Source organism: Nematocida parisii, assembly GCF_000250985.1.
Source record: "Nematocida parisii ERTm1 unplaced genomic scaffold supercont1.6, whole genome shotgun sequence".
In the NCBI taxonomy this organism is placed as follows: Eukaryota; Fungi; Microsporidia; genus Nematocida; species Nematocida parisii.
This window is the reverse complement of record NW_013524651.1, coordinates 261,797-288,459: the sequence shown is the minus strand read 5'-3', so window position 1 is coordinate 288,459 and position 26,663 is coordinate 261,797. Positions and strand designations below refer to the sequence as shown.

Here is a 26,663-nt window from a genome sequence, read left to right as displayed (position 1 = left end):
AACCCGAAATCATAAATGTGTTTATAACGAATGACAGTGTATTAAAGAATTATTTATCCATTTTTCTATGGCTGTGCATAGCATAAATAAAGACATAGGAATATTTATATTTTCACATAAATTTAATTTTATGCGGGTGGCAGAGACTGGTGTAGTAATAAGCTGTGAGGTAAAACCCAAATGTAAGTTTTTTATGGTGGAATGGGCAAATGATATTTTATACATTTCACTGACAGAAATGGCAATAGAAAATAGAGCAAATAAAGAAGTTATAGAAACCTTCCATGAGATATTTAGAAGGCCTAGAAGTACTATAAAGATAATAGCTGGGCTAAAGTCTCGCGCTAAGTCTGTGCTACTAGAGAATATAACAGAAGAAGAGGCAAGGAAGGATTTGAATAAATTAAATAAATAAAATGTGTACGCATAAATAAATATTTGTTTTAACTCAAAGTACTATTTTTATATTTTCAAGTATTTATAATAATTCTCTGAAATATCTTAAATATTCTAAGCTGCTTCTAGTGGAAAGGCGTGCTAAAATCAGAAATACAATAAAATGACTTAGTGCGTATTTATAATTATAGTAGCACAAACATATTTTAATTAAAACATGGAGAAATAAGAGAATATTTACTTATATTTAAACAGTTACTGGATATAACAATACTAGAATATCAATCTGATAGTACTAACACTTATAGCCAGTTACTGTATAATTTAAAACGTAAAAACAATCAGTACAGAGGTATAAAGAAATAAAATCAGAAAATATGGATTTATTATATACTATGTAGTAGTAAAAACAGAGGCTATATTGCTGGCTATGCAGTATGTCTTAGTAAAAGAAGCACAAATATAATTAGACAAATTTCATATGAAATAATTGTGTTTTTCGATTATTCTAGTTACTTGAGTCATTATAGTAGAATAATTTGGGTTATTCTTATTGTTAATTGGGGTGGAATATAGAATACCCAAAGAATTATGCAAAAATACGATAGGCGTATCTGATTCCATATAAAGAGAGTACAATAAAATTTTTTATATGGAGACTAAGAAGTTCTATGAAAGATGTGGTAGAATGCTGCGAGATGTTAAGGAGAAGAGAATGGGAATAAAAACTGCGTGTTATAAGACAGAAATGCCCACAAAATACATGGCAGTGCTTAGCAGTATATTAAGAAGATTTGATGTACTGTCACGTATAGTAAACGCACTGGACTTTGAAATTCGGAGTAAATGGCATGCAATTGTTCTATGCTATGAAATTTTATACGGAAATAAGAGGGAAGCAACGCAGTTTAATAAAAAATTAATAAAAAAAGTAAAAGAGGTATACAAGTCGCTTGGAATTGTTGAGAAAGAGAAGAAGCAGGAGGACACCACGCCTGCCTATCTGCGAATAAACACAATCAAGGCAGACGAGTCTGCTATATCCTCGCTGGCAATAGAGCGCACTATTATCCCCAATGTGTACAAGGTATTAGAAAAAGTAAATTGGAGTAAGCTAAAGAGCTATCAGGATGGGCTGTTTTTTATACAAGACTTATCAAGCTGCCTTCCTGCGTATGTTTTAAAGCCGGCTAAGAACAGCGTAGTGATAGATGCCTGTTCAGCTCCAGGGAATAAAACCACGCACTTAGCAATGCTTTCTCCTACAAGCACAATATATGCAGTAGAGAAAGACACCGAAAGATACAAAATACTTAGAGAGATGATAGAGAAGTCCGGGGCAGAAAATGTCATAACAATGAATGCAGACTTTTTGGGAATAAATAAAGAGGCAGAGGAAGTATTCCAGGCAGAGTACATTTTGGTCGATCCATCATGCAGTGGCTCTGGAATACACCCAGGAGAGGAGAAAGACCACGAAAGGTTAAACAAGCTAAGTGCATTCCAAGTGAAAATTCTGTTAAAAGCACTGAGCTACCCAAAGGTAAAGAAAGTTGTATACTCCACATGCTCTATATATGAAGAGGAAAATGAAGCTGTGGTTAAGCAAGTTCTTGACGCGTGTCCAGGCTTTGTTCTAGAGAAAGCACTTCCTCTTTGGAATATGCGAGGAGTAGAGGGCTATGAATTCAGCGAAAATGTGATAAGATGCAATGAAGAGACAGGAACAAAAGGCTTTTTCCTTGCTTCATTTGTTAGAAAGGCAGATGAGTAAACTCTCAGATTATATATTTATGCAATAATAATAGATTTACAGGCATATCATAAATAAAACAGCAAATACATACTTTTAACAGCAGAGGACAAATACTATGAAATAATCAGATAAACAATGTATGTTTAATTGATTATTACCATACGTGTATAATATACCTATTAAGGAGATTTCCAGAGGCAATAGTCATTTATTTATTATTTAGTCTATTTATATTCTTGTTTTTTTATTTGTATGGACATTAGCGCATTAGAGGAGAATTTAAAGGGAACAAAAGCAGTAGAATTATTGAGCAGGGAGATATTAAATTCTATTTCACAGGGTGACACTGCCAGAACAGACCTTCTGTTTGATACAGTTGCAAACACCTCTAAGATATCAAAACCATCTATCGCAATTCTCTTAAAGAAATCCTTAGATGGGATAGAAAAGAGCAGTACAGAGATAGAAGAGAGAATACGTATATATAACCGACTAATTCAATGGGCAGAAGCCCACAAGAGAAATCTTCTTAAAATAGACTTTGACATAAGAAAGATTGAAGGACTTTTTTTTAATGAAGGACTACGAGGGAGCATTGAATTTAATAAGAACAACGGTAAAATTGCTGAAAAAGGCAGACGACAAACTAGGGCTTGTAAAGCTATTTTACCTAGAAAGTAAGGTATTTTATGCGCTAAAGAACATTTCCAAAGCAAAGTCAGCATTAACTCTCTCTAAATCAACTGCCACGTTCGTATATTGTCCATCTTTCTTACAGGCAAAAATAGACCTGCTCTCTGGGGTATATGCAGCAGATGAAAAAGAATACTCTATTAGTGCGGGGTACATAATTGAAGCAATGGATGGGTTTTCTCTGGCAGGTGATAAAGAAATGACTGCGCAGTGTTGTAGGTATTTAATTTTAGTTAAAATACTCGACAATAAATCAGCTGAGATACCTTCTCTACTACAGAACAAAGTACCAAGCAGCGTTAGCAAAAATGATCAGTGCATAAATATGCTAAGCTCAATTGGAAAGTGTGTAATAAACAGGGACTTACGGCAGTGTAAGGATATAATAGACAAAAACATGACAATGATTGAAGCAGATGAATTCTTAATGAACCATTTAATATCGCTGTGCGATTCATTAATTGATGCCAATATTCTTAAAATAATAGAGCCATATTCCAACATAAACATAGAGCACATAGGAAACATTCTTAACTTTAGTATCGAAGTGATTGAGGACAGGATTAGAAGAATGATTCTTGATGAAAAGATAAAGGGAGATATTGATCAAGAAACAATGTGCATAAATATTCAAAGAGATGAAGTAAAGAAGAATTACAGAGAAGAGGCCGAGGAGATACTTAATGTGCTATCAGATGCCATAAACACAATAATTTCTAAGTAATTTTTGGGCTGGTCTATACACCATCCAAGCTATTCTAAGAGTATCTAGGGAGGCTATAGATTGTACTGCAGGTAATTTGTACTCTTGTCTATCAGATTCCATTAAAAATAAAATAGGAAAGTGTTCTAAACAAAAATAATTATTTAGATATGAAAATTTTAATACTAGTGTACTGCAGAATAGTTAACAGAGCAAAAACTATAGTTTATAATCTGAAGTAACGCAAAGAAAGAAGTAATATTTAGACTAAAAATTTTATTCTCTGTTAAACTAAGGTGTATTTACAGGATTAATTGTAAGAGCACCCCCAGTAAATGTGATTTGACTAATTTCTTCTTTGGTCAGTAGCGACAAGAACATTTGTATGTTCAAGTTTGATAGCTTTACGGTTATTTTATTGGTGTTTATTATTTCTAGAGCATTACTAAAATTTTGTACATAGACGTACGAGAATATTATAAAATTGATGTTTATAATTGTATTTTCATGCGCACTGTTAAGAATAAACATAAGAATATCCTCAATTGGGCCAACATACTCTTCTATCATAAAAGAAATCTGCGTACACTCAGAAACCAATTTATAAATTGAATGGTTTGCCGTGATTACATCGATAAAAAAATCTTCTGATACATTGGTAGAAAGTCTTAAGGAAAGATGGGATTTCTTTATAATTTCTAGTGCGATTTTAAATTTCCTACTATTATCTATAATGGTTAATCTGGGCATAGATTTAATAGGAAAATCTTCTAAAAGTAGAGCTATATTCAATGGTATTGTTATTTCTGGGAGCTTATTAAATAGATTTTTCCAAAAATCAATGCAATTGTTTTTTTCATCGGAATAATATACGCGTTCATTATATGGTGGGCTAATTAATGTGAATTTTTGTAATTTGCCTAGATTTGAGAACACTACATTATTTGTGTACTGAATATCAAACTCTGTTAAGATCAATTCATTTATAGATGAGTTCACTTCCTCTATATCTAAGAATATATTTGAGTTTAGCTGTAGAGGGCTTGCTATTTCTATAGTTAATTTTTTATCCGTTTGATTTTCGCAGTAGTACCACATAAATTCATTTATAAAGTTTAGGTCTATACGTACAAAATTTATTCTGGCCAAGCTGTTTTTTATGCCATCATGCATCTCTTCATCTTCTTGGTAATTTTTTATTGTACAGTCAGTGAACACAATATGCTTCAGCGATTGAATATACTTTAAACAAAAAATAAGATTAGAGCTTCTTGTTTCTTTCTTGGAAAGGATCAAATCGGTTGTTCTTGTACTAATCCATTGATAATTTATGTTTTCAAACTTTAAAATCCTCAGTGACTTGATCTTTTCAATCGATGTAGGTAGATATGCCAGTTGAAGATTCTTAAGTTCTATCTCAAATAAATTATTATTAGATGATAGAAGGGTTAGAAGGTTTTCTAATTTTTTAGCTGTTTCTATATTCTGCAAATAATAATTAGAATTCTTTAATTCTGGCTTATTAATTTGAGAAAGTGCACTATCTTCACCTACAATAGTTATTTTCTGCCAATTCCTAAATACAGACATGTTTGTGTTCATGTTTGCAGATAGATCATTTAGTCTTATCTTAACAGAAAATGCATTGAATAAATTACTAAGCCGTAGCACACCATTTCTATAAATAGAATTTGTTGATTCTCCTCTTTCTTCTATTTTTCTATGAATGCCTTGTGCAGTTGTAGCATTTAAAAAATTATTTGTGTCTGAATTATTCTTATAGTAAATTGGTTCTAACAGCTCACTAGATACAAATTGTACTAATAGTACATACACAATCAAATGAATATTTTTCATATCAAATCGCTTCTGTTTGATTCTTATACAGTACTTTTCAACACACCAATTATTTATTCCCATATCGCATCCAATAGATTTAGAAAATCATACCTATCTTGGTTTATAAGTATATACGCTCTAACTATTGGCCAGATAGGTTTAATTTTCAAAAGATACTGCAATTCTTCTTCAGCCAGTACCTCATTACTAAAAAGTCTTCTTATCTTTTGCTTTATAGACCTACTAACAATACAACTAGGCATATTTTCACGGGGCGCGCCGTCTCGTTTCTCTTTCATTTCTAATGCAGCAGATAGTTTATTTTTCATTTATGTCAAACTGTAAATTCTTGTTATTTTTAATTATAAATGGTATATCCACATTCCTGTAAGGAAAACAAACGAACGGCTATTTTAGGAAGAGTAGCAGAAATCACTCCAAATGTACAGGTAGAGTGCACAAATAAAACAATTTCTGTTCTATTTACCAAGCCGAATAACTTAGAGAAAAACGAATGGGTTAGATTATTTGGGTCGTATAGGAATGATGCATTCATTGCGGATGCGTTCAATAGAGTGACTGCATGTGAGGCTGTTTATTTTGAACGTTTTCGAAAGAAAGTGCGAGAGTTCTATCGGAGAATGAATTAAATTTAAATTTACTTCAGCAAAAAATTAATGTCACATTCACTCCAAATAGACATGCAGAAACATGCACTAACACTGGGCAGTTCATATATTAACCGGGCGGTTTCTCTGAGCAGGTTTGAGTATGTCCGTAGATACTTTCAGATAGACAATTCATACTTACTAAGAAAATTGTTCTTGATAGTGTATCCGTACAGCGGAGAACAGTGGCAGTGTACAACCGATAGAGATGTGTGTGGTGTGTCAATTAGTGACCCAGATATGTACATACCAGTCATGGCCATTATAACATATATTTTATTTGTGGCGTGCGAAATGGAGGTTCAAGGCAAATTTAGTCCAGAAACTCTAGGAAAGATAAGTACTAAGTCGCTGTTTTTAGGGCTGTTAGAAAGTGCCATAATTAAAGCCGCAAGTTTCTTTTTCGATTGTACATCTCTGAGTATTTCTGATATCATAGCATTTATTGGGTATAAATATGTTACAATCATGTATACAAAAATTCTGTCAAAGGTTTTCCCAATTATTTTATCAAAATTATCATCACTTCTGCTAATAGCTTCATTTTCCCTCTTTTTAGGAAGGTCGCTGAAGCATTTTTTAATATCAAACGAGCATGAAATACTGATTAAGAAGCGAAAGATGTACTTCTTATTTTTCATTGTGTTAATAGAAGGTCTTTTACTTGTTTTCCTTAAATAAATGAATGATTTGTTTTTTATGATTATGAAGAGAGCTCTCTGGAGCATTGTCTTTTTTCTGTCATATGAAGTAATGGCTGTAATACAACAGCAGTACAGCAATGTAGAAATAAGGAAGAATGTGTCAATTCTCTGCACAATAAATGAGTTTTCTAGAATTGAGGTGAGCATAGATAATGAATGCCCAGAATATATTAGAAAGCAATTGAAAGAGTGCGGCGCTTCATGTGAAATAACATATAAGAAGAAGGAAGAAAAGAGACCAGCCGAGAACAGGCTGAACTCGTTCAGAGAAGAAATAGGAGAGAAAATAAAGATGACTGAAAATACAAAAGGGCAGACACATATCGCAGTAGACTTAAAAACTGTACTAGAGAGATACACCGGCTATAATGGGTCTCCTGTGTGGAATGCCATTCATAAAATAGGAAAACAAGACCACTTACTTAGAAGACTTTTGAGTGGAATCCACTGCTCTGTGTCTGTCCACTTGTGCTCTTTCTATAATGAAGATCCTGTCAATAGGAAGCTTTACATGAACTACAAACTAATGACAGAGAAGGTTAATGAAGAGTATGTTTCCAACTTAAGATATACATTAGACACACTCATAGCGATACTTCCTATTGGGCTGGATATGATGTTTAAGATGACACATTCCCATAGAGGAATTATAACACTAAATGCGCTGGAGAGATCCTTTCCCCTGGACATGGCATATAACTATGATATGTACAATGTATCAGATGAAATCATAGAGAAGTGCAGGACTATTTCCTATCTAATGGGATGTGTTGACTGCATGCGATGCAAACTGTGGGGCAAGGTGCAGATAGATGGGCTTAAGTGTGCATTAAACCTACTTAAAAGAGCAAAAGGCCAGCCGGTGGACATAAGTAAATCAGACATAATTTCATTTCTGAATCTTTTAAACCGAATTTCAATATCAACGGTTCAATATGCCAAGTACAAGCATGATATGAAAAAAATAACAGAAGAGTTCCACCAAAGAAAAGAGAAAAGGGAAAAAGTTATCAATGGACTTTACTCTGTGATAGCAGCACCCCTTCTAAAGTCCCCTTCTCCACATAAACGAAAGGTGTAAATTGAAATAAATACCAAATAAATCTAAGTAGTTTTGTATTTAACTTGCCAGCTAAATAATATTTTAATCCGAAAACATCCGATGTGCGGAGTATAAGAAGTTTAAAACAAATCAATCACTTTCTATTTCTGTTAGGGAGTATTTCTTATAACAATGAAAATATACAAATTGTGTTATTTCTGTATGTTTAAAATCTTCAGAATTTATTTATATGCCTTCTAATCATATTGTAGTTTATTCGAAAGAAAGTATACTATCTGGGTTAAGCAAAAAATTCATAATATACTTCTGCTCATCTGACTGATTAGCAACTATTCGCAATGCGTATTTTGACACTGCCATGAAATTCATATCGATTAGAATATTTTCTATTGAAGCAAGTGTCATTATACGGTAGAACAATACTGTATATATAGCAAGCGCGTTTATATTATGAGATGTATCATTTTTCATTTTAAAAGTATTATTCAGACTATCCATCTCATAATCGATGTAACTGAATACTTCTGAAATCAATCTATTATACTTGGATTCATTATCAAATGGCTGTTCAAAGTAGTCTATGTTTCCCAAGTACATAAATACATTGTTTTTTGAGGGAGGTTTCTTATTTTCTAATTCACGTGAAGATTCCATCAGTGCATGTTTTAAATCATTTTCAGCACTTTTTATTTGTTCAGTTATAGAACCATTTTTTCTGTCAAATAATGATGTAAAATAGGAAGTGACTGTTCTTCTTTTGCTTGCTCTCAGGGAAGATTGTTTTACATTTTTGCTTCGTAGTTCGATATTTTCTAATATATGATAGAACTTTATTCCTGCTTGTATTGCAGAAAAGTTCGCTTTAAGGTTGCACCCAAATAAAAAGACATCTCTGGAAGAACTTGACTCTGCAATAAAGTGATTAAGTAGACTTTTACAGACGACACTTATAATAAGTTTACAAATCATATTTGGATTATTATTATGCTTATTTTTTATGCTCAACATTTCATCTCTTACGAACATTTTCATTTTACTTGTTAATTCTATAGTAATAAACCCAGGAGTTGCTGCAAACAATATACTCTCAATTGTTTTTATACAGTCTTTTAGACTACTTGATCCTATTTGCATGTCATTATCCGCGTTCATTCCATGTTTAGCAAGATCAGATATTAAAGATTTGCTTGGTTCAAGTATGCCATTCTGTATTTTTTCTGCTAGCCTTACAATTATATTCATTAAATCAACAATTCTCCAGATTATTTCTTTTTTATCCTTGTTCTTCTGAAAATAGACTTTTTTCTTTTTTAGTTTAAAACAGCTCTGAAAATAGATTTTATTAAACTCATCTTTAATTGCATTTTTGGCAGAATCTACTATTTTATGGAGTCCGCGCATCCTATCATTACTATTCTTAAAAACAAGTTTAATATTTTCTTCGCCAACATTTTTTAGAGCATTCAAGCATTCATACAATCCTTTTCTGTCTTCTTCTATTATATTTTGACTCCCAAATATTCCTTCTATCTTCTTTATATATTCTTCTATTTCAGTAGTTTTTTCATTGCAGTCATTGCTAGCTATTATTTCTGAGTTGGTTTCTATATCATGAATTAATTCTATTAGAGGATCATCTACGTTGGAAATTATTTCTAAATACTTTGCGTGAATAGACTCCCAATTTTTGAGTATATCATCAATCTGATCTTTTGAAAAGAACTTTAACGCCATACAGTTATTGTTAAAGTCCCTAATTAGTTTTTCGTCTATTTTTTTATATTTAGATGCAGCCACACATGACAGTGTGAAAGAACTATTTCTAGTTATTGATCTGTTTTCTTCCGGAAATGTAGCTTCGCATTCTGCCATACTGCTCTCATTTAAACTATTAATAGTATTTAATATATCTGAAATTGTTGATGCTCTACGATCATATGATATAGTCGCTATATCAAATGAACATTCATTTGAAATGCATGATTCATTGACTGTTGAATCATCTGACGTGTGTCTTCCATAAAATGGGCTTTCTTCCGTTTCTTCTACTGAGCACTTGCATAGGAACAGTGCTAATGTGCATAGTATGGCTTCCTTAATGTACCTCATTAATATTTATTTTTAGAATTTTTATATTTAAGGAAATATTTTAACCTCTGTTGTATGAATAAAGAATATAAGCCCTATAAGTCAGTTTTACTTCCAGATTAATTAAAATTTACAAATTTTTATGTTTATTATAAACCTTCTAACTGGTTTGTACTAATTCGATATATTCTATATAATGTGCTCACGAGGAGGCACCGTCGCCACCCGGATAACATAGTCCAGGATAGATAAAGATAGTATTAAGGGATGCTCTTTATTATGATTATTAGAATATTGGGATGTGCGCGGACGCGGAGTCCTTGTGGCGCTATTGGCGCTGAGCCTTGTGGTAAATGTTTCCCGTAGTTGTCCCAGTATTGTCTGGGTGCGTGCTACTTATATAGTCCAAAGTTAATTTGTGATTATTAGATCCGGGCCTTTTGCGAAGGCTGGATCACCGCGCGCGTAGGCGCATTGGAGGATCGGTCTCGAGCCTGCGCGCTTGAGTGGTGATGACACCACAGATATATTCTATATATTTTTAATCCTATAGAATAGATGTGTATTTAGAGGACACTTTTTTGTATAATAGATTTAACTTAATTAATGTGATTTTTATTCATTTGTTAATTATTTTATTTTAAAGCCTTCTGTTGTTTTTGTAGTTCTGAAGAACTTTAGAATTTACTAATTGCTTGTCAATTATTTTTGTCATTGTATTGTCAACCAGTGACTTGCACTCTGGGCGCATGGCTAGCACATTTGTAGAAATAAGAGAAAAGACAAGAGCTACTTTTTTACAAAAAAATGGGTCTATGTGTTTTAAGAATGACAAATTTATGTCTACACCTTTAGCAATTAAGTACTTATACACATCAAGAACTGCTACTTTTTCTGTTCCCATTTCCATCCATTCGCTTAGAATTACCTCTACATCTGACTCATTATGCTGGGAGGACTTTCCATTCTTTATGCCCTGCAGAAATTCAATTACAGTGCTGCTGTTAGGAAGTGGCTGAATCTTTTTTCCAACAATATCAAGGTCAATCGTATCATACATAAAGTATTTCGACACGTCTCTTTTCTTCTTATTTCCAAAGTTCTTGTCTAAAAACTCAACAATTTCTGGAATGTATTCTGTGCCCAAATTGTTTTCTTTTACAAATCCAAGTGCCACCTCTTCATACTTATCTGTTTTGTCAAATGAGAGTGTATAGTTGGCCTCTCCTAGGGTAATTGTAATTGTATGGTCTTTCTTTTTCTTCTCCACGGTGCTCCCAAATAATTCCCACTCCCCGTCTTTTAGCTCATATACTTTATCATCAATTACTTTGTACTGTGGGCTGCTATTTGCATCCTCTGCTTGTTTTTGGGCTGGCGGTGCAGTGTCTTGTACTTTGTCGCTTCCCATCTTATTCTGTAACTCTTCTAGCTCTTTTTGGTACTGCGGATTGCCTTCCTTATCGGCAAAAACATATACTCTTCCATCAGCGCCTAGTGCAAATATTCTGCCATTTTCTGACAGTGCATTCCAGCAAGAAAGAGTGGGCGCAGCTATACTGAAAAGGCTTTCTAGAGTCTCACTTAAAAGATAAACCATTCCCTCATCTGCAGAAACAATGTAACCAGTGGCATTTCCTGCTGTGTACTTATTTATTCTAAAGCTAGTGTTATTTAGATCCATCTTATGAAGCACCCGGCCATTGCGCTCTGTAACAATAACTACACCTGTGTTGGATACCGTGGCATACCGATCGTTCTCCATACAGATGTCTCTAATGCAAGTAGCATGCAGTTTTATACCTTTAACCTGGGTATATCTTCCATTTACTTTTTTAATCGTGCATATAGACCCATCTATACATCCAGCTATAATTGTATCTTCATTAGGGACTTTCTTAGCCGACCAAGCAACACTTTCTATTCTTATTACTTCTGGAGATTGATTTTCTTTAATCACACCAACTGAACCATCCCAGGATGTGCTAATAACCCCCTCATCAAAGCTGCTTAATGAGCATACATTGTCTCCATGCACTTTACTTCTTCCTAGCAGCTTAAGAGTAATCTCTTTTTTCCCAGCACTGCCAGATTCTTCACTGTTTTCATCCATTTCTATTGCATACCTTACTATCTCTCCTGTCTGCAGTCCCGCATACAAAACTGCATTGTGTATGCACACAGAGTTTATAGGTGCACCAAGGTTTTCTGACCCTCCAACACTTTCTAAATCAGGCAGTGAGGATATGTGCACAACCCGGTCTCTTCCGACAGTATACAGCCGGTTTTCGTAAATTACTCCGTCTTTTATATCTGAGGCATGAAGTTTCTTCAGAACTTGAATATGTGCCATAACAAATAAAAAAAACCAATTAAAACAAGGGAAACATGCACACAAAGAGACCACCGACAAATGAAGTAACTAATAGAATGCTCAAAGGAAAGGACGCACAGTATAGTCACCTACTCCTAACATCTATTAACGTTTTGGTCCTTAAATATGAGAACAAATGGATTAATACATGCACAGAAGGAGCAATCCATTTGTATAAGAGAAAAATAATTCCATCCACATGCATTCTGGTGCTAAATCGAAAAGCACCTGCAGATTTTCATCTTTTGATAGACAAAGCAGTGCACGGCATAGAGATTTTCGACCGGTTTATTATTATAAAAATAGCCCACAAGAAGGAAATTGAAGTATTTGGGCTATGGTTTTATGACAAGCAGTCATGCGCACAGGCTGGTAGTATTTTAACAGACCAGCTGGCTCTTTTAGAAAAGTCAAAGGAATTATTAAACAAGTGTAAAGGTGTATAAATACAACAAATAAAATCTTTTGGCTATTAGTGCAACTTCCATTCAGATGCAAGTACTTGATCCCCTTTTTTGTTAAAAATTACTGGCCAGTATTCTTTGTCTGCTGCTAGAATATCACTTCTCCTGAATCTGCTTTGTAGCATGTGTAGACCCTGTATTCGGGCATATGCTATATCGCCTTTCTTTTCACTTTTAAAATTCTTCCACTTTCTTCCCTGTATTGCATCAAGAAATATTGGAATGTACTTTGCCTCTCGGAAATTAATGAATGCATATCCATTGTTGCAGTTACTTTTAAAGTCCATCCGCAGATAGACAAAGTCAAATGCATTGTAACAAATAGATGTAAGCACCTCTATTAACTGGCTTATATTCAACTTATTTGGTATGTTCTTTAACATGCAGGTAGTCCTTGTATCCTTACCAGATATTATTTTCTCCACTGATATAAAATATGGAGAATAAATGGGAAAGATAGGAATTAGGTAGACATCCGGAAAGGGGTGGCTGTGCATATTCCCTAGAAATGGCCTTTCCAAATTAAAAAGAGTCCCAACCGGTGTAAATGGCCTATAGGGTATTACACACGTACAGTGCTCAGTGGATAATTCTTCATCTGCATATATATAAGAGCTCTTACCGCACTCATTACTTATTAACATATATTTTATTCCGTCAACGTATTTAAACCCTTTAAATAATGACTTGACATCTGAAACACCCATTTCTTCTGATAAAATACCCCTCCCACAAATATAACAAGAGTTAAATGGGATAAGGCCCACTTTAGTTTTTTCTCTGAGTACATATCTCTTCCCTGACAAGATCTGTCCTGTCCTGATTTGTCCTATATTTTTCATTCTTTTCTGAATTCTTTCTTCTTTTATATTCCTGTGGTAACTCTATCTTATTATTTTTTTTAAGAAAAGATCATTATATATTTTATATAAGGCATAAATAATATTTTATTTTTAATAAATTATGCATAGTTCACATTTTATTTAAATCCTTATTTTATTAATATACTTTTATTTTACTACCTGCTAATTTTTATAATAATGAACAATCCGTATTATTTGGCATTAAAGCTAAACATAAATATACATTTATTTGTTTATTCACTTATGCCTGTATTTACTGTAGTAATTTATAATAATTATATTCATAATTTTATGATATATGTGTAGTAAGTTTTAAGTACTTTTATTATCTATAGAATAATAAAACAATAGCAAATATAAGCGTATAATACATAAAACCACTTGTAAATTATCTTCAGTACAGGACAGTGCACATTCTGAATGTTCTGATAATTCAAAATACCAGAAATCATTCAAGCAGTATTATTTCTATTTTTAGTGTATTAAGCCATGATTGTATAACTAGAAATTAAAAGACGAATCTTGTCTTACAATGCTTACATAAAGGAACAAATTTACAGTAAAGACCGAGGCAGATTGGACAGAGATACCCTGTCTGTATTTCTTTATTATGGCATATGCAGAATCTGTGGACATTCTTTCTGCTGATCCGGCCAAAGTCTATGGAAAGCATTCCCATTAAGTACTCAAATAAAGACTCTCCGGAGGATATGCAGAATGCTGGTCTTTTTAGAACATCTGATACTTGTGATACAAACCCATCATTTGGTATTATACAGTCTACGTGTATGTTTAATTTTCTTGCAGTAAATGCGCATTTTATGAAGTTGAGTGACGCATTGCCTGAGGAAAAGAAAAGTATTTTACTTTTATCTCTTTTTTCCTTTTGAATCAGTAGAAGAGCATAACCAAGGTCTCTGCACTGGCCGGTGGATGGTGCGCCATTAAAACCCTGCAGTATTTTGTCTGTGAGGTTCTCTTCTAAATCCACATCAGAATCAAATAAGATAGAAAGTTTATTAACTATCTTTAGCCTATTGTTATGGCCTGTGCGTAGATACATTATAAGAAAAACAAGCAGGTCATTCATTGACTCTGCGCTCATTGGGAACTGGCTGGAAACCACAAGAACCAAGAGCATAAAAATAAATTTGCAAATTATTCTGTTGCTGTATACGTGTCTGCATTAAAGCAGTAGAACAAAGCAGAATCCAAATGAGGTATCAGAAAGATAGAATAGTTCATATATTAAGTAGAATACACTCCATCAGAATAGATATAATCACACATTCAATTTATAATGGGATGGAAGTATTTCTATCACAATTTCACATCGCATGGATCAATTTGTTAGTGAATATGGATTAAAATCAGAGAGATAGACAGATGTAATATTACATATATCAAATATAAAGTAATTATTAGAGATCACATTCTGTATATTTATGAATTTGTGGAGTAATTTCAGTAATTATGCACTGTGTCTTATATGCTCGTGTATAAATATATTGTGTAGACAGTGTGATAGAAATATAAAATATGAGTTTATGTACTTTTTGAGTATGCATGCTTAAGATTTCTATTACTATAAAGAAACAGTTAGATATAATAGAAGCTAATTTATTATTATGCAAATCCAAACCCACTAGTACACTCTTCTAGTGAGAAAAGAAGCGCCTTAACTAATTGCTCATATGAGTCATACTCTGGTAGATCTAGTTGGTTGAAACATGTATGTGCAGTTGGCAGTCTGGATGATCCGCCGGATGCTTTGTGGATTTGGAATTTCTGGTTTCCGTTTTGGCACCGCAGGCCTGCGAATCCCTCAAGAGGTAGCTTAGAAGTTCCTGTGGCAAATTGCAGGAGTTTGGCTCTCTCTTCCATGCTGAAATTACGCACTGCTCGCCAGTACCATCGAATAACTTGTGAGTCTGAAGTGTACCCAAAGTATATAGTATTGTTGCGCCAGTCATCCACGTCAATTTCTGGAAGACCACTGATTAGAAGCTCAAGCTCTTTTTCATTGAACATCCTTAGCATATCTACGTCTAGTATTTCAAAGAATCCCTCTGCAAATGCAGACAACTGTCTTTCAATCACTCGGACAAGCTTGAACCTACACACAAGCTCTACATACTCTCGCTTATTCTCATTTGTTACTGCAATGTTTCTTCCATTCTCCTTCAAATCAATTACTTCGGTAATTCCAAATCGGTCTTGCTCTAGCGAAAAAGTCATCTCCAGAACATTCTCAATGTCATTTTCAAGAATCCAGACAAGAGACCGGTGGAACTCTGGATCTAATGCTTCAACATCAGTGAGGTCAACAGGAATACTTAGCACACGCTTATAGAAGGCCCGTGTAAAGTGGCAGTCAACAGTCATTTCATCATACACAGCCTTTCCAATAATACGCCCAATAAATTTGAAGTATACAAGATGCTCTGGGTTTATGTGGCTTATGTGGTTTGGCTGGTATGAAGAGCCTATAGGAGTGAAAAGTGCATAGTTTGCATTGAACATCTCTTTACTCAGCTCAGAGTACCACTCTCGTGTAAGGCCGCCTGCATCAACACCTTCCTCTCCTGCAAACTTAATGTTGAACTTTGCATTTCTTACTTGCTCTCCATTCAGCCGCATTAGCTGGTGGAAAGTATCCTCAAACACTGCTCCTCTCTGCACCATAAGCGAAATAGTTGGCCGTAGCTGCACATCTTCCCGTATTTTTTTGTAGAAGTATATCCGCTTGTTGTCAAAGTCTAATATTTTCTTCTGAAGGCCTGCAAACGCATGGAATAATAGATCCGGGTCTGCTTGAATAAATGTGTTAATAAGGTCTTTCTCCTTCTCTACCACATTATAGTATATAGATGAGTCGCTATTTGGTATCTCTGAGAACTCATTTACGTTTTCATTTCTTCCTATATACATCTGTATCGTATGCACAATGACAAATGCCTTAAATAGAGGAAGAATTGACGATGCATACAATGATTCCTTCTCCTTAGGCAGGATAATATTAAAATAGTATTCCCAGAACGGCATCTCTCTAAGTTCCATAAGACTATCCAGATACGTCTCTGTTATTCCCATGATATTTACCAAACTCAGCATTCTAACAAGCTTTATAATGCCCTTATGGTGTGTGTGGCTGTTAAATTCTGCTTTTTTATCCAGACACTCTTCAAGGCTTTTTTTGCTTCCTCCCATTAAATAGAGAAGATACATAGGCCTATAGAACCGGTCTGTTTTTTTAATAAACTCACAGAAATGCTTAAAAGTATCATCTGTCATGTCATACTCCAAAAAGCCTATGTACTTGCGCACTTCAATGTTTTCTGGCTCTGATACTTTATCATTATTGAAACAGTCACCCACAGTGCTCAAAAGCTTAACGCTCTCAGCAATAGTCCTCTTGTTAGTAGCTTGAAGTATCTTATTTATCAGCTCTGTGTTGTAGCTGAAAACAGTCGTAAAGTCGGACGACTTGGTGCACAGATATGTTAATGCTTCAAATCCTCTCTTTGTAATTACCTCTGGTGCGATTGCTTCATTGTTTCCAGATGACCCAGCGCTTGCATTTACAGTTGAACTCCCTGCGCCAGCAGAGCTGCTAGCCCCTTCTACCATAGCCTGATGAATTGAGTTAACCAAAGTCTCCACTGAAAATATCCGCACTTCTTTATTTGCAGATATATTATGAATTATTCGATAAAGGTTTCTTCTGTTTCCGCACTGCAGGACCATGTGAATAAGCCCAAAAACAATGTCAATAGGGACAGAGGCAGCGGCCTCTCTCTCAGCAATAAATGGCATCTCCTGTGGCTTCTTTTTCTTCTCCTCTCTGCGTGGCACAATTTCTCCTGCGAATGTTTCCATATACCGAGCCTCGTGCTCCTCAAATACACTTCGCACCTCCTCTCTAAGTCTGTTCAAAAAGTGCAGACTTATTGCGCGGTACTCAGTGCTTGACGAGATTCTGTCCTGGTAGAAGTTTTCAACCGTGTCCTCTAGAATAGAAGACGGTAGATTATTTAAAACCTCCACATCCAACTCAGGAATTTCTCCATTTTCATCACCAATGGCTATTTCTTCTCCAGTTGCAAAGCTTTCTTCGTCATCATACTCTTCGTCATCAGACCCATTTCCATCATAGTCATACTGCGACTCGTCATCATACTCGTCTACGCCCTCATCAATTTCTTCTGGACCCTCGTCGTCTAAGTGCGCATCTGGGTCTGTAGGGTCGATTGCATAGTCATTTAGCTCTTCATCATCATTCTCCTCTTCCCGCCGCATGAGATACTGGTGCCTGCGATATGATCCCTCCTCGCTGTCAAAAGTTTCTTCATCTGTAGAAGAAGGCTCTTTCTCCTGGAGATTTGAAATAATGATGCCTTCAAGTATTTTTTGCACAAAAGGCATTCTTTCATCTGCATTGAATATCTCCATTTCTTTTCCTATCAGCTTAGATATAGGAAGTATGCAGAGTGACTTTAGGAACTCATTCTTCTCCGACTGCTCAGACGAGAACTGCTCCTCATCCATGCCTTCTTCCTCACTTGATGATTCTTCATCTGACATAAGATACTCCCCATAGTTATTTGACTCTGCAGTGTATACAGTCAGCGAATCCTCACTGCACAACTCCCCTACTTCCTGTGAGTTCTCCTCTGTGTCATCATACACCACCTGGTCACTATCCATTGTCTCATCTGTGTCAAAGTCTTCCATGTACCCTTCATCAATGTCTTCAAAATAAACCTCTTCTTCTGACTGCGTAACCTCTTCATAAAACGCTTCTTTCTCATCAACTGCTAAAATACGCGTGATATACTCCATTGGCTTGGTAAGTATCTCCATGATAGACCCATAGTCCTTTCTTCTGTTATCTATCTGCATGGTGCTTCTGATCATAACCTCTAAACAGTTCATCTCTTTCACAAGCGCCGTGTTCTCGTCAAATGTGTTCTTGCTGAATCGCATCGTAAGAATCTCCTGTATGAGCTCAGAAAAAATAACCGTTGCATTAATAGACGTAGGAAGCAGCTCCAAAACCTTCTCTAGAATGTATTTCTTAACCTCTACATACGTTGTATGGTTGAATATAAGCATAATAAAGTGGCCCGACCAGTACGCAAGGGTTTTGTCTTCCTGCTGGAATGCACTCGGCTTCAGTGATTTAGAGTACGCTGCATGGTTCTCCAAGAAGTACATAAAGAATGAATAGTCCTCTAGCACAAGTGTTGAAATAAGCTGCGGGAAAGAAACTACTAAGAGACACAGCGAGTGAATTCGCACTATCTGCTCCATCTTGCCAGTTGCCCTGTGCACGAATAGTGTTCTAAAAAGCTCGGCATTTAGCCCAGAATATATCTTTATCTGTTTTGTGAATAGCCCATCTGAAAGAGTCTCCAGCACTGCCTCTGATATCTGCCCACTCTCTGTGGGGTTTGCCGGCTCATCTGGAAGCTTGTGCCGAATGTCCTCCCACCCCGCACTAATGCACTCAAAGTTACTTGAAAGATACTCCAGGAAGGATGTGATTGAGTAGAACAACGCATTTCGTAGATTGCTGCACACAGTGTGAACAGTGTACATCCGGCTTTTCCCCAAATGCTTGTTCTTTATAATAGTGTCCACTGCCTCTTTCGCCGCCTCTTTGCTTTCTATCACCCTTCTTATCAGAAGGTTGGCTAGAATGACCAAGCTTTCTTTCTGCTCTGCCGTTTCTACTATTGCATATATCCGATTCAAATGAATAATTGGGTCTTCTATTGTTATTGCAAGATTATACTCTATTTTTAGCTTAACAATCGCAAGAATAACTATTCCCTGCGCCTCTACAACCATTGGGCACATACTCTCTGCGAAAACAACGTTTCCTATGAATCTAGAAAGAACTGTTGTTTTCTTCAGTGTGTCCCGTATTGCCACAAAAACAAGTCCAACTGCATAAAGTTTCAAAAAAGCCGGGTCTGTAGATGCCCCCACTTGCTTGGTCATCTTTGGAATAAACGAGACCAGATGCGAAAACACCCTGCTCTCCTTAATTGCCGCATACTGCAGAAGGCCAAAACAGTTCTTGTTGTACACTTGCTTGAACGTTTTTTTGTTCTTTACAAGAATAGTGAAAATATCTGATTTCAGAACAGCTTCTGTCTCCTCCTTTGGAAGGTTTAAAAACACAGAAATGAAAAATGACCCAAGAATGTTCCTTCTCTTATACTCTGCTGAACCTTCGTTCTCCCTATCCACCTCTTTTGTGATTTGCTTCCTAAGAGTAACAAAGAAGGCAGTTTTTACTATATTCAGCAGATGCTCTATGCTGCTCTTGTCTATGTAGTCCATCAGAAGCTCTGCTATTATAAGCACATGCTCCTCAATTTCACACACCTTCTTCTTGGGCTCTTTCACTGGAACAAAGAGATTTTTAATGCCTCGAACATATATAGAAAGCACCTCAAGTATGGATGAAACTACCTTCTTATGCGCATCCATGGTTATTTTCTCGCTCTTCAGCATAGAAACCGAATTCTTTGCGTGCTCCATAAGGGTCTCGCTCAGATTAATGCCCATAAGATACTCCTGCGTTACAACAAATTCATTCTTCTGTGGGTATTGCTGTGGGCTTTTGTCCACCATAATATAGTTCTTCAGCCCGTGCATTCGCTGTGTATAGTATAAGTGGTCTATCTGCTCTGTCTTGCTCAATAAGTCCTCAACTAGCAGCCCAAAAATCTTTAAGTACTCCTTAGCATTGGTTTTGCTGTACCTGTACACAGTCTTCAGTATCCCCATAGTAAACGAATAGTACAGATTGGTCAGACTTTCATTCTTTGCCACACTCACCAGGGCAGTGTCCTTCTTTAGATTGTCAAAGTACTGGCTAATCCTCTTAACAATCTGCAGGAACCCCTTGGACGTGCAGTGCTTAATAAACTCTTCGCATGTCTCTTCGTTTTTGAATATAAGATAGTTCACTATCAGCAGAATTCTTTTGATTTTCTCTATGTTCTCTAGGGTGACCTTGTTTTTCATGACTCTATCAATAACCTTAGCAATGTATGAAATAACATACGTCTGATCCTCATCAAATACCTCCATTAGTATGTTCATTACATCAGTGTATAGCTCAGTTTCTGTAGGGATCTCTATCAGCATAAGCATGCTTATTATTCTGTTGTTCAATAGCCCTTTGTCTGTAATTAATTGGTTGTTGGTTGTCTTTCTGTACACTGCCCGGTGCATCATCCGGAATAAGTTCCCAAGCAGAAGCCGCATGAGCTCTAGGTCGGTGTTCGGTATCATGCTTTCCAGATTTTTCATTGTATTGTATATCTTCTCTTTAACCGTCAGTGAAATAATCGGATAATGCCGCACAAGATTCTCCAGGAATATACCATACGCACGGCCTATGTCATACATCAGAATAATATTGCTCAAATTTACTATTTCAAAGCTCTCAAATATCCTGTCCAAGATATTCTCTTCATCTATTTTTTTGATTAGCTCTGAGTTCAAAAAGAACGCCTCAATCAGATTAGGCAGCTCAAGCAGAAAGTCTGGCGATTCAGGCAGCTCTTTCTTCATGCACATCACAAACCCATCAAATATTCCTGCCTCAATAATAAAGGGAAGGTTTGATGGCTCGTTGTGAATGTAGTCCCCAACCGCTGAAAACAAATACGCAAGAATAGAGGGTGTAAACTCTTCCGAGTGGAAGAGAATCAAGCTAATAGCCCTTGGAAACTCGCCCTCCAAAAACCCGCGCATTGCCTCTGCTGTTCCTGCATTCTTAAATAGCTGCGATATAATCTTCATTATTGAGTTGATGTACATCAGCAGGTCGTGGTCCTTTATGTTACCCACCGCCACGTCAACTGCCAGAAGCAATTCCTTTGAAAGGATCCTAATTCCATTCTCGGATATAAACCATGTAAAAGGCGCTGGCAAAGTAAACAAAAATGTGTTGGCTCCCATCACCAGCCGCATCCTCTTTCGGTAAGAAATATCTGGCCGGTCCCTCAGTGTATTGCACACATACTGCACAATTCCTGCTGAAAACAGCGCAGATACACACGGCCCAGAGGCAAAGCATGAACTAAGAAAATTGAAGAAAACAATCGCAAAGTGCTCTGGAACATCCTCATTTACTACTTTCTTCAAAAGATTCATTATCATCCCTTCATGCGACTGTGCATTCATTGCCGCTATAACAGCAGAGTGCCTAATCCTCATTCGAAATATGGCATCTATCATGGTCACTGCCGCCTCTCTCATCTGATAACTCTCTGTGTTGATTATTGCTAGTGTCTCTGGCAGATCCCGGCTAATAAACTCAGAGTCTATTGGCAGGTCTGTGTAGCTATAGTAAACCAGCGCACTAAATGCAAGCATTCTTATTATTTTCAACTTCTCATGCTGCTCAGCCATTTCATGCAGCCGTATCGCATGTATAAACCTTCTCATCTCTTGGCTTGGAAGCATCTTATCTGAAATACTGTATATTCCCTTCTTCACTGCCTTCTTAATACTCACCCGCTTGCAATTATTTGTAGTCTCATCATAGTACGTGTACATGCTCTGCGGCTTCTCCTTCACTCGCTCAATTAGTATTTTCAGTGTCTCCATCTTCATCAGAGCCATGCTTGTCTTTATTGATCGCTGTATGTGAATCTTCGAAGCAAAGAATGAAACCAAATAAAGCGCTTCAATCGCTAAATCCAGCTCAAACGAATAGATAAAAGGCTCTACCACATCAAATGAGCTGAACATGCTTTTGTTCGAACTGTTCTCAACCAACAGTTTCTGAAATTTTAATATCGCATAAACCATCTCTTTATCTGATTCTTTCATGGGTTTGTTTTGAAATTGGCCTAACCCATATTCTGTTACAACTGCCTTCAAGATCTCATCAAATCTATCAAGTACGTCAACCCAGTACAGAAGATCTGTCTTGGCGCACCGCCACTCGTATATATTGTTCAGATACGTTGGAAGCTCCTCTTCCGGTAGATTTGACAACTGCTTTATTATATTTGAAATCTGCTTGCCTGGCTGTGAGAATCGCCTCTCCATTGGCCTTTCAATCTTCATAAAAATAAAAAAACAAATCTTTAAATACTTTCAGTTTACTAGATTATCCTAAATTTATTATAAATCTAAATACACTGCGTGTAATATACATTTGTCACAACATACATTAATACTGTGGGCCCACCACCACACAGCACAGCCAGAAATCACCTAAAGTGCTTTATTTATACAATACCACTCAATGCACTGACAAGTATATGCACAATTTGAAACAGTTCAAGGCTAAATATGAGAACATATTAGAAAATACAATTAAGCACCAAAAAAGGGCTGAAATGCTTTGGTGTCTTATTTATACTGATTAATTCTAGATTACGTCTTAAATAGTGGCTTGTTGCTTATGCTACTTCTTAAATACATTCTGGCAGTTCGAGTTAATCCGAAATATTTATTTAAATTACTCAGTATTTCCTCCTGGGATTCTATCTGAGTTTAGAAGGACGCCGGGTTTAAATGTAAATGGGTTAAAAAGAAGACCGTCTCCTTTAAAGAACTTTGACCCAAACTCAACCCAGTGCAGCCTTAGGCTGTGCAGAGTGGCACTCAGCCCTTCCAACCCTATAAGAAGGACAAGCGTGGCACCAAGCCACATAATAGAACTTATACTTCTGAATGCCAGCGACATTTCTTCATTCCCAACTGTTTTACTGAAGATTATTTTACTCAACTCTGCGTGCGCTAGTGAAACTGCCCACAGCCTCAAATACGAAGATATATTTGAAATCAGCCCCATTGTAAACTCTATTCCTTCGATCAGAGAGTGCAGCCATACATCCGATAGAGAAGAGTTCTTGTGCATCTTCTTTGTTATGGTTCTATACACTGGCTCTGCTAATAACATAACTGGGAATGATGCTAGTACCACCACCATAATAAGTGTTTGTATTAGGCCCTGCCCTGGATATATTGGGGTTTCTGGGGTTTTAAATGATGCCATGTCAATTATAACAGAAATAATACCTGGCCATGTAGAATACCCCGTGCACCACTTAAAAATTATCAAGAATACCATATACCCAATCAGCCCAAAGAATATTATAAACTGCGGTATAATGACCCCAAGCAGCGTTATCATGTTCTTATTGTACACTGCATTAATTGCCCCCAGAACCATTCCCAGCGTAATGTGGAAGAACCCAAACACTATACTCATTTTCATTTTGAGTGAATTCACAAATACTGAACTGTTCTCTGCATGGTGCCATGTGTAATCTATTCCAAAGAGGCACAGACCTTTCCTCACACCACTCTCTGTATACCCAGAAAGCTGGCTTCCAAATGAACAGCCCATAAAATCGCCGTATAAAAATCCAAAATACACAGCCCACAGCCCCATAAATATGAATAGGTATCTTGCATTATATAGTATTTCTACTAAATCCGGAAGGTCTGTTACTTTCTGCTTTCTCAAAAAATAAAATCCCATTCCAATAAATATCAGGCCATGGCCCACATCCCCAAACATCACACCAAATAAAAATGGGAAGGTGGAGACTGAAAATATTGTTGGGTTTATCTCTTTGTACATCGGCATGCTGTAAACATTTGTAAGATCTTGGAAGCACTGCGTAATTGGGTTTGTGTCAAAGTGCGTGGGAAGCATAGTGCCTTCTGGTATCGCAATTATTTCAGCTGCTGCATCTCCATGCACCTCTCCTATTTTTTTAATTAACTTTCCAAACCGCTCTTCATTTCTTTTCAGTATAAACCCCTCTCCTGTTAGGTAGGAATTATCTTTGTTCATTTGCAGCTTAGACAGTGCAGTTTCTATCTCTATCTCTCTAATTATGTAGTACTTCCATATGACGATTTCTCTTGATATGTTTTTTATCTCTGTATAGAATGCTTCTGTGTTAATCTTATGAAGCTTAGTTAGCTGAGATAGATTCTCTGAAACATTCAATAGATCACCTTCCTTCCTCTCTGTTGCCTGGCTTTCATATCTGATAATCCTTGCATTGATCTTTGTACAGATATTTCTAACCCTCTCAATTGCCTTTTCTCCGTGTGTGAAACATATAAACCCCATTTTTGTGGGCGTCACCATTTCAACAGAGACAAAGCAAAGATTTCCGTGCAATGACTTCCACAAGAATTTTTCTAGTGTAAATATTTGGTCTTTTGAAATAACACCTGCCACATATTCCAATCCGACGTTCTCCATCTTTCCCGTCTCAAATTCTAAGTCTTTAAACCCTTCCGTAGAAATTCTCTGCATGTCCTGCAGTACAATCACATCCTCCTCCATCTTCTCAACTGCCTCTCCAGTGTCTTTCATGATCTGTGCAAGCTGTGCAACTCTGTAGTAGTGCTTTTCTATTGAAGCAGACAGTGCCTCTATCGTTGTGTTGAGCGGAGGAATGTTTGTCCCCTTTATTAGAGTAACTTTGTTTTCATTCAGCTTCTGGGTAAGAAATGCAATTCTTGCCAGTATTTTTTCCATTTCCAAGCAATGGTCTGTTTTATTCAGCAAATTTGTGTTTTGTGATACTATGTGCAGTATATCCCGCTGGCCAAGCTCTTCCAATGCATTTCTTGCTATATCTGGGGAGATATATAATCTAACCATGCTTACATCTTCACTTCGAAACATTTATTGTTTATTGCAAAAATAGTTTTATTTCATGGGAAGCAAAACAGATTTGCCATGCACATATTGCATGCACAATAAAAAGCGGTGGGTAGACGGGACTCTTACAGTAAACAACTGTAGAATAGTTCTATTCGATAATAAAAGTAAAGAAATAGACTCAAGAAGAATTAAAGGGGTTGAATTGGGCACTGACTCCATTCGCATGGACTATCACGAAGTGTTATGTGATGGCATAGATAGAATATTACAAGAAATAATAGATAATGATGATTTAGTTGGCACTAATAATAACACCCGAAATATTCCAGATACAACTATGCAAGGCGCAGTTATACCAGATACAACTATACCAGAGCATAAATTATGTAGTAAAGTATTGAAAATAGTAGAAGATCTCACTGTAAAGAAACATGCAGAGGAAAAGAAATATAAAATAGACGAAAATATTAAAATAGAATCTAAAACAACTAATAATAACATAGAAGACCAGAATAGTTCTATAAAATCTAGAACTGATTTATTAGATATGTTTATGTAATTATACAGTATACTCCGAAAATTATTCTAAAGTTATGATTATATACAGATTAATAGAAATGTATTTATTTACTATACTACTCTATATATTATACTTTAATTATTTCGGATTATAATAAATTATACATTTACAATAAAGTGTAAATAACCAGAAGTATCCTATTTTATCTATTTTTAGTATATCATAATAATAATACAAATTTGAATTGTATAATGAATGATTTCTCTTCTTCCTAGTAAACCAAATAATATTGTAATTTATACATTTCTTCTATATTATACCATTAAGCTGTTTAGTCTAAATTGTTCTTATAATATTTTCTTATAAAATCCTATTTTATCCTGTATAAATAACTTCCTCTATCCATTGAATATTCTGTGCTTAATTGTATTGTTGACTATAATTATTTTCTGAATAATACAAAATTGAATTTTTATCTTTTTATTCTTCACAAAAATAAATTATTGTAAATATTCTGAATTTCTTTTCTGAATATTCTAATATTTATATAGAATTAATAATAAAGGAGATTAACTAAACCACTTATTTATATTATTTATATACTAAAAATATTTATTTGTTTTATTCACTTATTTAGTGTATTATCCCCTAATATTATTCTATTTTACTAACTTATTTATTCTTGTTGTATGAAATGTTTTATTATTCTATTAGTATTACAGGTTTTTATATAATTATTCTTTATATATAATTTCTTTATAGTTTAAACTTATATATGTGCATCTAATGGTATGTTTGTATTAATTGTTGTCCCATCTGGTTCATCTTTATTATTCTGTTGTTTTTAATTTGTTTATATTT

At 35.6% G+C, this 26,663-nt stretch overlaps 17 protein-coding genes across 17 annotated transcripts; 9 read left to right on the top strand and 8 right to left on the bottom strand.

Annotated features, from left to right (window-relative positions):
- Positions 1 to 67: 67 nt before the first annotated feature.
- NEPG_02338 (uncharacterized protein) lies at positions 68 to 423 on the top strand (the record flags this gene model as incomplete). Its single annotated transcript, XM_013204711.1, has 1 exon — positions 68 to 423. One exon carries the CDS (start codon positions 68 to 70, stop codon positions 413 to 415), a length of 348 nt encoding a protein of 115 aa, XP_013060165.1. The 3' UTR covers positions 416 to 423.
- Positions 424 to 1,048: 625 nt separating this feature from the next.
- NEPG_02337 (uncharacterized protein) lies at positions 1,049 to 2,235 on the top strand (the record flags this gene model as incomplete). The annotated part of the gene is made up of 1 exon (XM_013204710.1): positions 1,049 to 2,235. One exon carries the CDS (start codon positions 1,049 to 1,051, stop codon positions 2,168 to 2,170), a length of 1,122 nt encoding a protein of 373 aa, XP_013060164.1. The 3' UTR covers positions 2,171 to 2,235.
- A 169-nt stretch (positions 2,236 to 2,404) lies between these two features.
- Positions 2,405 to 2,833, top strand: NEPG_02336 (uncharacterized protein; the record flags this gene model as incomplete). The annotated part of the gene is made up of 1 exon (XM_013204709.1): positions 2,405 to 2,833. The coding sequence occupies one exon, from the start codon at positions 2,405 to 2,407 to the stop codon at positions 2,831 to 2,833; it is 429 nt and encodes a 142-aa protein (XP_013060163.1).
- Positions 2,727 to 3,569, top strand: NEPG_02335 (uncharacterized protein; the record flags this gene model as incomplete). Its single annotated transcript, XM_013204708.1, has 1 exon — positions 2,727 to 3,569. One exon carries the CDS (start codon positions 2,727 to 2,729, stop codon positions 3,567 to 3,569), a length of 843 nt encoding a protein of 280 aa, XP_013060162.1.
- Positions 3,570 to 3,832: 263 nt separating this feature from the next.
- Positions 3,833 to 5,468, bottom strand: NEPG_02334 (uncharacterized protein; the record flags this gene model as incomplete). The annotated part of the gene is made up of 1 exon (XM_013204707.1): positions 3,833 to 5,468. The coding sequence occupies one exon, from the start codon at positions 5,466 to 5,468 to the stop codon at positions 3,840 to 3,842; it is 1,629 nt and encodes a 542-aa protein (XP_013060161.1). The 3' UTR covers positions 3,833 to 3,839.
- On the bottom strand, positions 5,459 to 5,716 carry NEPG_02333 (uncharacterized protein; the record flags this gene model as incomplete). Its single annotated transcript, XM_013204706.1, has 1 exon — positions 5,459 to 5,716. The coding sequence occupies one exon, from the start codon at positions 5,714 to 5,716 to the stop codon at positions 5,459 to 5,461; it is 258 nt and encodes an 85-aa protein (XP_013060160.1).
- A 39-nt stretch (positions 5,717 to 5,755) lies between these two features.
- Positions 5,756 to 6,037, top strand: NEPG_02332 (uncharacterized protein; the record flags this gene model as incomplete). The annotated part of the gene is made up of 1 exon (XM_013204705.1): positions 5,756 to 6,037. One exon carries the CDS (start codon positions 5,756 to 5,758, stop codon positions 6,035 to 6,037), a length of 282 nt encoding a protein of 93 aa, XP_013060159.1.
- A 27-nt stretch (positions 6,038 to 6,064) lies between these two features.
- On the top strand, positions 6,065 to 6,736 carry NEPG_02331 (uncharacterized protein; the record flags this gene model as incomplete). The annotated part of the gene is made up of 1 exon (XM_013204704.1): positions 6,065 to 6,736. One exon carries the CDS (start codon positions 6,065 to 6,067, stop codon positions 6,734 to 6,736), a length of 672 nt encoding a protein of 223 aa, XP_013060158.1.
- An 18-nt stretch (positions 6,737 to 6,754) lies between these two features.
- On the top strand, positions 6,755 to 7,853 carry NEPG_02330 (uncharacterized protein; the record flags this gene model as incomplete). Its single annotated transcript, XM_013204703.1, has 1 exon — positions 6,755 to 7,853. One exon carries the CDS (start codon positions 6,755 to 6,757, stop codon positions 7,838 to 7,840), a length of 1,086 nt encoding a protein of 361 aa, XP_013060157.1. The 3' UTR covers positions 7,841 to 7,853.
- A 202-nt stretch (positions 7,854 to 8,055) lies between these two features.
- On the bottom strand, positions 8,056 to 9,931 carry NEPG_02329 (uncharacterized protein; the record flags this gene model as incomplete). Its single annotated transcript, XM_013204702.1, has 1 exon — positions 8,056 to 9,931. The coding sequence occupies one exon, from the start codon at positions 9,929 to 9,931 to the stop codon at positions 8,075 to 8,077; it is 1,857 nt and encodes a 618-aa protein (XP_013060156.1). The 3' UTR covers positions 8,056 to 8,074.
- Positions 9,932 to 10,520: 589 nt separating this feature from the next.
- NEPG_02328 (uncharacterized protein) lies at positions 10,521 to 12,263 on the bottom strand (the record flags this gene model as incomplete). Its single annotated transcript, XM_013204701.1, has 1 exon — positions 10,521 to 12,263. The coding sequence occupies one exon, from the start codon at positions 12,261 to 12,263 to the stop codon at positions 10,551 to 10,553; it is 1,713 nt and encodes a 570-aa protein (XP_013060155.1). The 3' UTR covers positions 10,521 to 10,550.
- A 28-nt stretch (positions 12,264 to 12,291) lies between these two features.
- On the top strand, positions 12,292 to 12,730 carry NEPG_02327 (uncharacterized protein; the record flags this gene model as incomplete). The annotated part of the gene is made up of 1 exon (XM_013204700.1): positions 12,292 to 12,730. Exon 1 carries the CDS (start codon positions 12,299 to 12,301, stop codon positions 12,728 to 12,730), a length of 432 nt encoding a protein of 143 aa, XP_013060154.1. The 5' UTR covers positions 12,292 to 12,298.
- Positions 12,731 to 12,756: 26 nt separating this feature from the next.
- On the bottom strand, positions 12,757 to 13,590 carry NEPG_02326 (uncharacterized protein; the record flags this gene model as incomplete). The annotated part of the gene is made up of 1 exon (XM_013204699.1): positions 12,757 to 13,590. The coding sequence occupies one exon, from the start codon at positions 13,588 to 13,590 to the stop codon at positions 12,757 to 12,759; it is 834 nt and encodes a 277-aa protein (XP_013060153.1).
- A 422-nt stretch (positions 13,591 to 14,012) lies between these two features.
- On the bottom strand, positions 14,013 to 14,752 carry NEPG_02325 (uncharacterized protein; the record flags this gene model as incomplete). Its single annotated transcript, XM_013204698.1, has 1 exon — positions 14,013 to 14,752. The coding sequence occupies one exon, from the start codon at positions 14,750 to 14,752 to the stop codon at positions 14,120 to 14,122; it is 633 nt and encodes a 210-aa protein (XP_013060152.1). The 3' UTR covers positions 14,013 to 14,119.
- A 485-nt stretch (positions 14,753 to 15,237) lies between these two features.
- Positions 15,238 to 22,710, bottom strand: NEPG_02324 (uncharacterized protein; the record flags this gene model as incomplete). The annotated part of the gene is made up of 1 exon (XM_013204697.1): positions 15,238 to 22,710. The coding sequence occupies one exon, from the start codon at positions 22,708 to 22,710 to the stop codon at positions 15,238 to 15,240; it is 7,473 nt and encodes a 2,490-aa protein (XP_013060151.1).
- Positions 22,711 to 23,090: 380 nt separating this feature from the next.
- NEPG_02323 (uncharacterized protein) lies at positions 23,091 to 25,303 on the bottom strand (the record flags this gene model as incomplete). The annotated part of the gene is made up of 1 exon (XM_013204696.1): positions 23,091 to 25,303. One exon carries the CDS (start codon positions 25,301 to 25,303, stop codon positions 23,108 to 23,110), a length of 2,196 nt encoding a protein of 731 aa, XP_013060150.1. The 3' UTR covers positions 23,091 to 23,107.
- Positions 25,304 to 25,334: 31 nt separating this feature from the next.
- On the top strand, positions 25,335 to 25,859 carry NEPG_02322 (uncharacterized protein; the record flags this gene model as incomplete). The annotated part of the gene is made up of 1 exon (XM_013204695.1): positions 25,335 to 25,859. The coding sequence occupies one exon, from the start codon at positions 25,335 to 25,337 to the stop codon at positions 25,839 to 25,841; it is 507 nt and encodes a 168-aa protein (XP_013060149.1). The 3' UTR covers positions 25,842 to 25,859.
- Positions 25,860 to 26,663: the final 804 nt, after the last annotated feature.